Here is a 15,549-nt window from a genome sequence, read left to right as displayed (position 1 = left end):
TCACTAAATTTGTAACTGTGAAAAGTAGAGACCTTTAAGCCATGATTAGGGGAGGATTACACGCATTTAATAAGAGCTTCATGTGTAAGGTACGGTGGAAAGGTAGAATATAGCACATTCATGGACCCCATATGGATGATAAAATCATGCAATAGTGCATCATGATGTATGATTAAAGACTAACATGATGCCATGATGGTACTATATATCATGTGTTTGGTGTGTGTGTGTTTATGGAACACAAATGCTACCGTAAAAGATAGTAATGAGTGAAAAAAACCTAACCCAAAATCGAATGGAAAACCAGAAAACTCAATAATTGGGTGAGGGTGGGTCGGGTTTCTAAAGAAGATGGTGTAGACCCACCCATGTTACTTGAGAGTTGAAACTAAACACCCAAAGTGTTTATTTTAATATCTAACTATAGTATTGGAATTTATTTTCTCTAAAAAAAATTTACAAGCAACTTTTTACTAATATTATTATACACACTTTTTTTTTCTTTTTTAAATTTTGTTTACTTTCTAAAAACGTGCGCTTTGGAGCATTCTCATTCAATCCATCAAATTTTATGATAAATGTTTTTATAATTTAAAGAGTGGTTAGGGTGTTATGAGTGGAGTAAAGAGAAAATGCAGTGATTTTTCTGTATATTAAAAAGTTACGGTAGAATCTTATAAATTTTTTACTATCTACTGAAAGTGGGTGAGTAATTGAGAGATAAAAGATATTGATAAATGTATAAAAATATATTATTTAACTGAATAATAGAAAGAAAATATAATAATTTTTAGTTGATTTTGGATTTAAAGATAATGGATTGAATATGAATGCTCTATTATATAAACTCCAATGTAGTAATGTTAACTTGTTTTCTCATTTTTTTATGTAGAAAGCCAAGATATCTTCAATCAGAATGCTCTAACTGATATCTAACTATAATTTTCGTTAAGAAAACAAAAGCTAAACCATCGATTATTAGTTTTGATGACGTATTCGGGTTCGGTTTTATCGGTAATTTCAGTTAATAATTTTCCTTTAATCATAGTTTCCAAATCAATAAGCTTATGGTGAAATGGTAAAGAAAAAACTTGATGTTCCATAAAACCCAGATTCGATTCTTGTTCTTGTCATTTAGTTTCGGAGGAGAAAAGGTTGCACCTATAAGTCCTACACCCGTGCACTGTCACCCCGAAAAGCACGGTCGCCGTCCCCGCCGAATCTCAACTTTTAAAATTTCCAATTAAATAAAAAACAATTAACCAATTCATCTTTCTGTTTCTCTTTGTTTCACTCCAAAAAGATAATAAACCACACCAATTCACCCATTCCTATTCCTTTTTCTCTCTCACTGCATTTTGTATGTTTATTTATTTAATTAATCTCGTATATTTCATTCAGTTATTATTATTATTAGTTGTATATGATATGATTAATTGTTTGATTGATTGTAAAATTTCAGTTTAATCAACCTTTTGAACTTCGAAAAGGAAAGTTATGTTAAGTTAAACTATTGTCATTTCTCGTTTATTATCATTATTTTAAAATTTTGAATTCTGCTTTATTTATGTAAACAAATTAATCACTTTAATGGTGATCGTTTATTGCACATTAATGATTAAACTCTTTTGAATTCTTCATTCGTCTTTCTTTCTTTCTGGTATAAAGTACAACCATTAATCACTGCTTCCAACATTATTATTATTATTATTATTATTATTATTATTATTATTATTATTATTATTATACAGGGTACTAGATTTCGTAAGTTCTTATCTTCCAATCTTGTTTATTTTGTTATCATTGTTTTCATTTTCCCTTAATTTTTCTTTATATTAATTTAATTGTTGAATTTTGAGAGAATTAGGGTTTTAGAGAATACAGTTTATTTTGGGGATTTAGGGTTTAAAGCCTGTTTCTATGTTAATCATAGATCCTTCAAGTTTTTTATATTTATCTTCCTATTTTATTAAATTGTTGTAAAACAGTCCAATTTCATACATTTATCAGTGTAATTTAACTATCTTCTAATCTTTGTTTATTGTATTTATTTTTGCCCTAATTCTTTGTTTGTTTGATTTTAGAGAGAATTAGTGTTTCAGAGTAAACAGTTTATTTAAAAATCTTCAAGGTTTTTTTTTTTTTTTTTTTTAAATGTTGAGATTAAAGTCAATTTTCATACATATATCAGTGGACTTTAAGTCTTTAACTATCCTGCTGATCATTTCTTTTTTTTTTTTTTTTTTTGCAATTTCAGGTATTTCTGTTATTAGATTTATGATTTGAGAGTCTACAAATATGAAGAAACTCTTCTTTTTCAAGTCATCTACATCTAACAATGCAACAAACAATCAAGCATCGTCTCAATCGAAAGATAAACAACCGCAATCAGATAATTCATCAGGGGATGGACTCCTTACTAGGGCCCGTAAATCCCGATCCAAAAAGTCAACATACGAAGACCATAATCAGCAGGATCAAACCGGCCCGTTTCTTAGACGTAGCCGATCATATTCTTCTGGTGCTTTTCTTGATGGCAGGCTGCCAAGAACCCAAACTGACTCTCCTTGTAGTAGCAGTAGTAATATTAGTCAAAAGCAGACCGCTTCTCGTTCTTCACGGTAAACTATTCTTTATCTTTCATTAATTATGCTCTATTGCTCTCTGATTCAAATTTGATTTTGAAACCTTTGTAGATTTGGGAATTAACAGCTTACCATTTTGTTGTGTGTGTGTGTTTATTAAATTTGATATTTACCTTATATGGGACATTCCAAGTAGGGGTGGTAATTTCTTACACGACCCGAACACGACATGAAAAAGGTCTTGGGTTGGCATATTTATCTTGTTTAAAAAGTGGGCCGTGTTTGGGTTGAGCTATTTGACAGGTTTAGTTAAACAGCCTGACTGATCAACCTGTATAATTAAACATGTCGACCAACTAACCTGTTTTGACCTGTAACCACCAACAAGTTTACACCTTGATTATTATCTGCCTACCTGTATGACACGTTTGTATTAACTATTAATAGATTATTCAGGTAATGTTCAGGTTACACGATTTTAAGTGTGTGAGGGTTAGGGTTGATGTTTTTGACACAGATAAAAATATGGGTCGTGTTCAGGTTGAACAATTCAATCCGCAACCTGTCAATCTGTCAACTCGACACGATTGAGACCCTTAATTTTAAGTAATATTTGTTTAGTAAAGCCATAATCACCATTCCACTTATAGGTTTTGACCGTTTATTCTGTTGTATGTTGTTCAGGCGAGCTATGACACCTGAAAGGCCTTCAAGGTCAAAATGGTTTCAATATGCTACAGTGGATGCTGCACCGAAAACAGAAAAACTAACTTTTGCTGGAGTCGATAATCTTTCATCCGAAAGCTCATCTTATTTCTCAAATAAGGTTTTAGACCGATACATTGATGGTGAACAACACCAAGAGTTGACTTCTAGACCGATCAATACCAGCCCACGTGGTGTGCAAAAACCTCCACGTGTGCAATATGCAGCACCTGCATCACCTACTGGTTGTGGTCCGACTCAGAGACCAAGGTCACATTCTTTTAGAGACCCGAATCGAGAGTCTAAACTCTATATGTTTACACAAGACTGGGTCGAGAATGCAGCGGCACACGAATCTCCAAGAAAACTAGCAAAACAGGTGGTTGAAAGACTTTCTCAGTCCCGTGTTTTACCTAGGGTTGACTCGAAGGAGTTTGACCATGATATTCCGATCACACTTGAAGATATCTATGGTGGGACCCAAAACTGTTTACCTCGAGATGGACCCGTTGAAGAAATGAACTACAGGTTTGATGATGATTGTAATAGGGTTTTGGATTATGAAGAATCAGAAGATGTTGATGAGATTACATTACTAAAGGCTGAATTGGATTCCCGTACACGTAAACTAGAAAAGGAGCGAAACGAATTGCAGTTGACTTTGGAGAAAGAGTTAGATAGAAGATCAACCGAGTGGTCAATGAAGCTCGAGAAATGTAAAACAGAAGAACATAGGCTTCGCGAACAAGTTCGTGAGCTTGCAGAACAAAACGTGTCTCTTCAAAGGGAAGTCTCGGTGCTTGGAGAAAAAGAGTTGGATAACCAAAGCAGAGTTAAACATTCGGGCAAACAAGTCAAAGACTTGACCATGAAGATGGATGAACTGGTCAAAGAGAATCAGAAACTTAATCAAAATCTTTCAGAATTGAAAGATAAATGCATAGCAGCCGAAGAAGATAGAGATTTGTGTAAAACGAACTTTGAATCTAAAGATAAAGAATGCAAGGAACTGCATAAAGCCGTCGCGCGTCTCCTTCGAACTACAAACGAACAAGATAGAACTATCGAAGGTTTGCGCGAAGGGTTTAGTAAAGAAATGAGAAACTTTAACCAAAACCAACAGTCAAAGATGCAAACTGAGCTTTTGAGGATAACTGGAGTTGAACAAGCTTTAAGGAAGGAGGTAGAATCATACAGGCTCGAGGTTGAAAATCTTAGGCACGAGAATATAAACCTTCTAAACCGTTTAAAAGGAAATACAAAAGACGGTGGCTTTTCAAGTTTCAAACTTGATCAAGAATTGTTGAATAGTATTCATTGCTTGCAAAATCAAGGAACGAGCTTGATTAATGATAGCATGCACTTATGCCAAAAGTTGATTGAAAACATTAAAGAAAGAGCTTTACAAAATGGCTTAGATAGTCAATTTATCATGGAATGTGATATGAAACTTCAAGGATTTAAAAGGGGTTCTAAAAGTTTAAGTAGAAGTTTGCAAACTGCATCGGATGTGCAGCGCGAGAAGTCATGCATTGGAACTTCAGATGAACAGTGTTCAGAGGTAGAGTTGACTTTATGTTCTTGTGGCCAAACTTATTTAGTATTAAAAGGAGTCAAACTTATTTAGTATTAAAAGGAGGTACAATTTCATATATGCCCCTACAAATAGTTAAAAAATGAAATTTCATATATGCCCTTACAAATAGTTAAAAGATGAAATTAAAAACAATTTAATATATGACCATTTTACCCTTATTTTTCAAAAACCTTTACATTACATATATGCCCATCTCTATGGTTCGGTTTTCTTGCTTATAGTCGACATCAATCACAATCAAAATGAAAAATAGCGTTTAAACAAATATAATGTAAAGGGAGGGGTAAAATGGTCGTTAAGTAAAGTGTCATTAAAGTTGGGTATATATGATATTTTTAGTTTTGGTTGGGTATATATGAAAATATTCAAGTTTGTAAGGGTATATATGAAACTACTCCTTAAAAAAAGATTTAACGCTTTCAATCGAGTTTTGAATCTTTTGCTTGATTTGTAGGATCTTGTGAAATCTGATTTAAAAGCGGAAGCTTTAATGACAAGTTTGCTAAGAGAGAAACTGTACTCAAAAGAGATGGATGTAGAGCGACTCGAGGCTGAGCTGGCAACGGCTGTTAGAGGAAATGACATTCTGAGATGTGAAGTGCAAAATGCCATGGATAATCTTTCTTGCATTACTCACAAGATGAAAGATCTTGAAATCCAGGTAATGATTATATGACCATAATAACTTCTCAAGAGTAACACATCTTAATATGTGGTTTAATGTGATTTGATAGGTGGTCAAGAAAGATGAAAGCATATATCATCTACAAAACAGTTTACAAGAATGCAAAAAAGAACTATCGGTCGTTAATGGGATCTTACCGAAAGTGTCGGAAGAGCGTGACATGATGTGGGACGAAGTGAAGCAGTACAGTGAGAATACTATGCTGTTGAGTTCGGAAATTGAAATGTTGAAGAAGAAAGTAGAGGCACTTGATGAAGATGTGTTGCTGAAAGAAGGTCAGATTACTATCCTGAAAGATGCCATTGGGAAACCATTTGATCTTCTCTCGAGCCCGGTTACTAGTAAAGGATTCCTGGTTTGATGGTATTTTGTGTGGATTTTGATTTGTTTTGTAAGGTGGTATATGCATGGTGATAGTTTGTGAACAAATATGATTCTGCTTATTTTAGTGCTTAATGCAATTGATAATTTGCATGTAACTTGATTTATGTTTGAATGTTATGTCTCCTTCACAAAAGAGACTTCTACTGATTACCCGAGATACGCACTTATAACATATGTTAACGAAAGTTGGAGGCCTAAATCGAAATGAGATTTTGGGGCCCTTACATTCATGACACTTGTGAATAAAAATAAAAGAAAACGTGATTATAACTATTCCCAAACTTGTAACCCGCAAACACATGCTTACCGCTTGACCAAGAGATAATATTGGGTTTACTCCGCCCATTCGATTTGGAGGCCTTAGTTAAGTCTGGGCCTAAAACATTTGCTTGAGTTTTTATTTTATTTTTATTTCCTATGGAATAGCGGTGTTAATAATTAATAAACAAAATCTTCTAGCAAGAAGCTAGAAGCAAAGAACAGTTTTACATGTGTATAAAAGTTGGTTTTTAATCCACTCCATTCACAAAATTCTACATTTACATTTACGGTACCGACTACTATACCATAAAAACGAGAAGTGTTAAATATCATCAAACAGGGTCGGATCTTTTTGGTGTCGTTTCTTCAAGTAAAGCCTTTGCTCGAGTTTAATGACCCAAGGGCCGACCCTACATACAATATACAATATGTATTATAAGTGTGTTATGCGAGTGGTATATAACAATGCATATGATTCGTATTTGAGCCACCATATGACTCTTATAGGAGCCTACCATATTAAGGAAAAATCAGTCACTGTTCAAGTAGACCATTATCAAGTCAAAGGTTAAGACTATAGTGGTGTTTCTAAAACAAAATGACAATATTCAACCAGTCTTCAGTCAATAACTACCATCAAATTTTATTCAAATTTCACACCTTAGGTGTAGAATTGGTTTAAGGGGGTAAATGCGATGGGTTTTTTTTAACTTAAAATAATTAAGATCATTAATTATCGGTTTATTGGATATTAATAATCATAACTATAACTAAAGATTATTAGCTAATAATAATCTCAACCAAGTTTATCTTTGTTGGTGGTCCCAAATTTTTTAAAAATTTACTTTTAATGAGTCGATGGTCCCCTTGTTAATAAACTTAAAGGCGTTATGTTTTTCTTTTTCTTTTTTTTTAATTTCAAGCTGATTTTTAGGGCTTTTGATCGGAGGATGATACGAGTTATATGATGTCTTAACTCAAAACGATGCTCCAAATCTTGATTAGTGCTTCAATTAGGCGTTTGAACTTCCAATTAACAAAAATCAAGCTCTTTAGAGCACCGCTTGGAGCTAAGTTTTACATCAATTGACTTGTATCCTTATTCCGATCAAAAGCTCTAAAAAATCAGTTTAAACTTTGAAAGAAAAAAACTTAATGTCGTTAAATTTAATTATGGGGGGACCATTGAGAGTTGATTTTCTAAAATTTGGGACCAACGATGGAGACAAAATCAGTTGGGATTATTATTAGTCAATAGTGTTTAGTTAGGATAATTAAAATTCTATAAACTTTAATTATTTAAAGAAAATAATATTATAACTGATCACAACATATTATATATATTATACTAGATTGAGGCTCGTATATTACACGGGTAATTAATGAAAATTTAAAACTTTAACCATTAAGTGAATTACAATCAACAAAATAATCGTATATTGTTAATACAATTACAATTTATATGAAAATTACAGAAATTACATAACTAAGATTACACAAATATGTTGCAATTAAGTACTCCCTCCATATCATTAGAAGTGTCATGGTTTGAAAAATATAAAGTTTAATGTAGATTGAATGATTACTTTTCTTGCTTACCAAATGACAATAATGCCCTTGGAAATTGGGTCCATCAATATTGGTTATTAATGTTAATTGTGTGTGTTTAAGGAAAATTTGAAAATTGACTAATAAATTTTGAAAGTTGACATTTGTAATAGCACAAACAAAAAAAGAAACATTGACACTTTTAATTAGACGGAGAGAGTAAAACCTTCCTTGTACACTACATTTGTGATTGTATTGGTTGGTATACATCGTTTATCAAAAATCAAAATCTTTAGTCCATGTTTGCTTATGACTCTTTATAAGGTAATATATATGTCTGCTTATAACTCTTGATATAGCCATATATAGATGTCTGTGTGACAAATAAGGTTATTCAAGTACATACCGCGACCCTAGATAAATTATAATATATATCCATGAAACTAACAAAAAATATTCATACACATTAAATAGCATACTTTTTGATCAATTAATATATATGTCATTTGAGATCATTTGCTCATGTTTATAAAAAAAACATAATTATCCAAAAAAAAATTACCTGAACTTTGATGATATAATCATTCTTAAAATCAGAAATTGATTAATCATGATAAATTATTTGTTGTTATTAATATACTGCATATGACAAATTTTAATTAATTTTATATATATTAAAATTAACAATTGTATAATGAAGAAACATATAAAACCCAAAATTTAAATATAACAAAATGATTTGTTTTATTTCATATGAATGAAAAATGACAAAGACATACTAACCTTAAAGCCATGTTCAAATAACAGTAAATTTTTTTAAAAAAAAATAATTTGTATATAGCTTTATTAATTTTATATATAAACTATAATAGACACTTTAATTATGTACTACCCAACAGGTAACACTAACATAACCTCAAATCATTGTATTTGTCTAAAAATAAAATGACTAAGTCAATATAATATTGAAATAATTTAAATAGCTGATGAAAACGATATTCTAGGGTTTCATATCCTAAATTATTTTTGGAAAGCGAAAATAGTGGAAATGGATTGAAACAGATTTTTTGTTTAAAATTTGAATGCTTTTAATTAAGTAATTTGTATTATAAGGCATATTAAATTAAATATATTTGAATGTATAAAAAAATATAAGAGAAATCTGCATTTTGTCTCCCTGGTTTATATCGTCGTTCGACGGGTTAACCACTGAAAAAGATTTTGCGAAATATGGACCACTGTGAAATTTTGGCGGGGCAGTCTGTGCCATTCCGTCAGTTGACAAAGCGTTGACCTGTTAAAAAATGTTGAAATTACATTTTTACCCCTAAGCCTTTAATTCATTTTAAAAATAATCACCTAAAACCATGTGAATGCCGGGATTCGAACCCAAGACCTCTGGTTTATCAATCCACCAAAACAACAAGTTGAACTAAGTTAGTGTTTGGTATAGCTATATAACCTAAACTATATATCATCACTTTTATCACTTCATCTTCCCCAATTATAATTAAGGTTTCTAAGTTTTAATTCCAGAAAATTATCATCACTAATAATCACCAATATATCATTTACACCACCCATACACCATCAAATTCCCACCTATACACCATCAAATTCCGGTAACGGTTTGATCCAAAGGTTATAAATATTGAAACTTGTAGTGAAAGATTAGAAGTTTTTGATGTTGCGGGTAACAGTTTTGAAGGCAAGATCCCGATGAGCATTGTTATAAATATTGAAACTTGTAGTGAAAGATTAGAAGTTTGTTGATACTTCTTTGGCCAACAAATTTCGCCGGAAAATCGGCCGTGTATAGCCGCTGTGCCGACGAGATGACCGGAAAAACGAGATGGTGGTGGCTGCCGTGACCTTGATGATCGATAAAACGAGATGACCGGAAAAACAAGATGGCCGGAATCCATGGTGGCGGTGGCTGCCGTGGCGGCGGCGTGGTGCCGGAGGTTAGGGGTTTTGATCGGAATGATTTATGGGTGCGGTGGTTGAATTACTGAAACGATTGGTGGTGGGATTTGAGAGATTTGAGGGTTTGAGTGACGAATCTAGGGTTTGAGGATTTGAGAGATTTGATTACTTGTTAGATGATGAAGATGATGAGATTAAGAGGGATTACTAGGTTGTGGGTTTGAGGATTTAAGGTTAATGATGATGATGAAGAATATTATGTATGTTTGAGGTTGATGATGATGAAGAATATTAATATGATGTTGTTGTTATATAATAATACAACATATTAATATTGTTAATAAAATATTAATGCTGTTGTTGATTTTCTACGTCTATTATTATTATTATAATTGTTATTGTTATTATTATTATTTATTAGAAGAAGATTACCAAAAAACCCTTAATATGTTGGTATTATTACTAAAATTCCAACAGTCAACTGACGGCAGGAGTCATAAAAACCCGCCGGAGAAACATAGTGGCACAATATTCGCAAAATCTTTTTCAGTGGTTAACCCGTCGAACGACGATATAAACCAGGGAGACAAAATGCAGATTTCTCAAAATATAAATCAAGTCATATAATATGTGTTTCTGGGGCATTTTTGTCTTGAGTTATGAAAGAAAATGTTGAAAACTAAATATTGATATTCTTGTTGCTAACCTTTTATATCACACAAAAAAGTCATATAAATAAATGATAGATAGTTTATATAGTAAATCGTTATTCATATGGATTATAATTATAATATTCAACTTCAATGATTTAGGTAGCGTTTGTTATGCAGTAATGACAGGCAGAATGGAATGATTTATTACGTGGGAATAAAATAAAACGTGTTTGGTTGCACAATGGAATGGAATCATCCATTACATATGGAATCTCAATCCATCAAAACCATTCATTCCCACCCCCTTCTTTTTTTTATTTCATTCCTCCTTCAACCTACTTTTTCAGCAACACCATCATCTAACAACCACCGCCACCACCACCACCACTACCATAGCCACCACCATCATCTGACCACCACCGCCACCGTCACCACCACGACTTCCGTCGCCGCCACCACCACCTGACCACCACTGTTGCCATCACCACCTCCACCACCTTAACACCAAAGCTACCACCGCCACCATCGTCGCCATAACCACGACAACCATTGTCACCGTCGCCACCCAACCATAACCGCCACCACCACTATCACGACCTAGCTACCACCACTGTCATCACCACCCTACCACCGCTATAACTACTAATGCTACCATCGTTTGACCACCACCACAACCACCACCCCCGTGGCCTGACCGCCACCACCACCACCGTCGCCACCGCCGCCGCCACCGCCATTTTCATCTCCAGAGCTTCCACCACCGTCACCATTTCAGTTTTTTTTTTTTTTTTTTTTTGTAAAAATATATATATATTGGGATAGGAATATTTTCATTATTTCTATTTCATTCCTAAAAATTTTATCGGATACCAAACAACATAAATTAATTAATCATTTCATTCTCATATGTTAACCAAACAAGACAAAGGAAGGACAATGATCCATTTCATTCCTTTGTCCATTTCATTTATTCTCCCATTCCATTCCCCCTTCATTTCATTCCTTTCAACCAAACATACCCTTAATGTTAAACACTGAGATATGTTTGCAATATTTATATAAAATGGTTGGAGAAAATTAAGAAAAAACTTATTTTTCTAAGTTCAAATACATATGAGAAAATTTTAAATTCAAATTTGAAATCAATCTTATATAAAAAAATTATGCATTGCTGCTCAAATCTCAGTTTAAAAAAGTTATATATTTTACCTTGATTTTAATTACCTATGATTTTAAAATTTTATTCTAATAGGTCTACAACTTCAATTTTGATATTTTCTTATTTTATTATCTTTCCTCATTAAAGTTAATGAATGAATCGAATAGGATTTACATTCAAGAAAAATAAACTTCAATTCATATATTGAAATGACTTAAAATATAAGGATCAATATTGAAAAATTGAAAAAAAGATAAAGAAAGCTATGAGAGTAACAAGTGGTAAAAATTGGTAATCATTTATTAGAATAGATAGATTATTGGCCAACTATTCCATTAATTAATCTTTTAAAACAAAGAAAAGCCCATTGATTGCTTCCACAAATTTCACACTATATATATGAGGCATTTTTCGTCTACCGAGAGCACAAAATATCACCAAAACTTCTAGTCCTTTAAAGCAAAAAAAAAAATCAGAAATGAAGTTTTCATTTGCAATTTTTGTGTTTTGCAGCCTTTTGATGATCATGGCTATAGGTACGTATAACTAATGACATTTTATTATTTATTATCCGTAGCTTTCTGTTTTCTTTGTATGTTATTTGTTTTTTTTGCATCTTTACATCTCATTTTTTTCGAACCTTGTCAATAACTTTGATATTAATATGTGTATGTATATTAATATAGTTGCAAAAGAAGAGGGTGCCGTCAACAGCGGTGGCATCACTGCCATGTGCTATGTCTTGATATGGGAAGGGCCATGCCCTGACGACAATTGTTCAAATGAATGCATTCGAGAGGGATATCCCGATGGGATTTGCCGAAGGCACATACCCTCTAAAAACGAAGAGGATGCATGTTACTGTATTAAACCTTGTAAATCCCAAAATTAATATTGTTGCAATTAACAACTTCAAACAATCAAGTTTATTATTATTAGTACTTTAGTAGTACTTATGTGATAACTTAAAAAAAAAGCAGTAGTTATGTGATCATTACTATAAACTGACATTTTCCGGCAAAATCTAAAAAAAAGAAGAAAAAAAAGTTGGCCTGAAGGTTCGATTATATTCTGACAAAATTTGGACAAAATAAATCTAATTATATCGACAAATTGGTTGGAAACACCCTTTGTCATACCTCAACTTACGGCGGAATATGTTGGGCACGACTTAAATTGTTCATTAGCTCATAAGACACTATATATAAGATGACAATATCTAATTATTTTATTTCATAGAATTGAAGTACATTGTTCCAAGCGAACAAAAACCAAGAAACCAAATTCATATCCAAACAAAATACTAAAAGCAATTAAAAAGTAGTCTTTATGATGGTTGATATCGTAAGTCCAAAATTCTACGAGCTTCAAACTACGCTCATTCCAAAATATATCTGCAATGCGCGTAAAAATATATAATTTTGTCAACAACACATGTTGAGTGGGCAAACACAAGCATTTATATAATAAATAAATATCAATTCCAATATGGATGCTGTATTTAACAACAATTTTTGGTGTCCGGTACCGATGCGGTATCAGTATTTCCCGAATTTTGCTTTCAATACCGATATCGTCCCGCTACCCGCTCGTCCTTGCACCATGTCCCCTATGGACATATTTAATATTAAATTACTACTAATATTAATGACATGGTGATCTTGTTGTTTGTCTTCACACATTCAAATGTTTACAAGTGAATGGTTAACTGGTATTCAAATGTAAAGAATATCATCATACAAGTATTTAATTTTCTTATTCTAATGGTATGTGTATGTGTTTGTTTCCAGCCATGACCTATTTTATAATTCTATTACGTGAGTAAATAAAAGAGGAGTAGAACATACTTTCTTATTCTTTACTAAATAATCAAGCCCTATTTGTTATCAGATATAATTAATATCTGAGATTTTATTTACCCACATGTAGTACTAAAACGTTGTCGTTTGAAGGGATAAGCTCATGCTATAAGTTGTCTGAACAAGTATAACGGTACTAGTTTTAAGTTATTACTGGACTGATCTTATTTCTATAGCCGACTTTAGGCATGTGCTTGCTTTCCTCTTGTTGGGATACAAGCAAGCCCTGTTTAACCGCCTTTCTTAACAGGTCAGAGTGCAACCGGTAGGGAAGATCACCCGATCTCCGTTCTCCCGTCTACAAAGAACATGGATAGGTTTAGTTCAGTAGCTAACAACTAGCTAAACTTGGCCGCAAGGAGGTGAAGATCACCCGATCTCTCTCCAGACTAAAGTCGGTAAACGTTAGTATTTAGTTGCGCTTAGGCAATGTGTAGTGGGGCTATAATTTGGGCGAAAAGGGGCGATAAGTTGGAGGAACTGATGACCGTCGTTTGAGTCAATCAAAAATCTAATTATTCTAAATAGTTAGAGCAAGTAGGGTATCGTATCACAAGGAGTATGTGGTCAATGCAATGCGTGTAACAGATTTAATATTATGAAGTAACAAGTTTTAGTGCTGATCACACAAGCAATAGTTTGAATTAAAAGAACTAAGCAACGAACAAGTAAACGAGTATTAAGCAGTTAACAAAGCAAACCACGCCCGAGAATTCAAGTAAGCAACCAAATAGTATCTCATGCAACCTAACAGATTTATTATTAACGATTAACTAAAAACTGATCAACCAGACAAAACCTTAGACGTCAACAATTACTTTACACACGGCACTGGTTATCAAACAATCATTGCCAGTGTGACTCAGTTAAGGGTAATTGTACGTTTTATCGTATTCAATCTAACCAATCAGTTATACGACTAATTATCTAGCAACTGGTAACATATCGTTCAGACCAACGTAAACCTAAACCGAACGAACACGCAGAAATACTAAACATCAATAATCATATATCAATCATAAATAACAATACACAAGTGTTCTTAATCACATGAGAAAAACTGTAAAAGGTTACAAACTATACATCCCGGGGCGATTCTAGGAGATTAGCCGAGCCTAGACATCATCGAATCTTCGATACGGATGATAGAAATCATATGTAGGGTCTTGACAAGAGCTATGATAGTGGAAATCGACTTCTTGGACTGCTGGAATCGCCTCTTGGTCGTCAAAAACGAAGTTAGGGGTTGTTGTTGATGAAAAACAAGTTATAAACTCAAAATCCCGTATGCACACCCGTCGCGGTACCCGACGGGTCTTCTTAAGGGTCGATCGCGTACCGCGATTGACCAGAGTCAACATAATTTTATCACCCATCGCGGTACGTGATGGGGACTTCAGCAACCAATCGCGTACCGCGATGGGACTCTGATACAGCAAACATCATTCTTTTCCTCGGCGTGCTGGACATCCCGGGTCTTCATTCCGTGTCACAACAAGTCCATACTGAGTACTTTAATGCCTATGACCTGAAATCCAATTAAACACGTATGAAGTATCGATAGTTATAAAATAATCAGTTAAATCTAAACAATAAACAAACTAAAACATATACAAATTAACCGACCATCACATCCCCACACTTATCTTTTGCTTGCCCTCAAGCAAAACTCTAAAGCAAACATCGACCTCCATCATAGGTATGTAGATTATCGACATTAATACCAGTAAGGTTTAAGGTTATACCCAGTTTTCCAGACTGACACTGTTTTTAGATTGACATCTCACAAATACGGTTAAATGCTATAATAAAAACAATAGAGCCACCCAGACATGTGTACTTTATTTCCGGTTAAGGCACACATGCTCATACCACTCGTAATATAACATCTCTCCTCTCGGTTTAATATCTGGACTAGCAAAAGATATGCCAGTATCGCTCAACTCTCTATATCACTCATAAGTACATACTGATCCATCAAGCTGCTTTGGCACAAATGCAAATCAAGAGGTCTTTAAAAGGGTTGTAAAGGGGTCAGGTGTAAGTGTATGAAAGGGAAATATTTAAGTAGCTCAAACGATCCGACCCGGCTTAATACAAAACATCTAAATAAACGAAACAACTGTACAACTAACTGACCGATTGTATACATCTAAATAAACAAACTATCAACATACTGATTTCACA

At 33.4% G+C, this 15,549-nt stretch overlaps 1 protein-coding gene across 1 annotated transcript; it reads left to right on the top strand.

Moving 5' to 3' along the window:
• Positions 1-3,029: 3,029 nt before the first annotated feature.
• Positions 3,030-5,933, top strand: LOC143574902 (uncharacterized). The gene is made up of 3 exons (XM_077059406.1): positions 3,030-4,851; positions 5,342-5,548; positions 5,622-5,933. Exons 1-3 carry the CDS (start codon positions 3,259-3,261, stop codon positions 5,931-5,933), a joined length of 2,112 nt encoding a protein of 703 aa, XP_076915521.1. The 5' UTR covers positions 3,030-3,258.
• The last annotated feature ends 9,616 nt before the right edge of the window (positions 5,934-15,549 follow it).

Source organism: Bidens hawaiensis, unplaced genomic scaffold (assembly GCF_021521415.1).
Source record: "Bidens hawaiensis isolate Kalapana, Puna unplaced genomic scaffold, B.hawaiensis_p1.1 tig00027138_1, whole genome shotgun sequence".
NCBI lineage: Eukaryota > Viridiplantae > Streptophyta > Magnoliopsida > Asterales > Asteraceae > Bidens > Bidens hawaiensis.
Note: the sequence above shows the minus strand (reverse complement) of the source record. Positions and strands in the feature narration are given on the sequence as shown.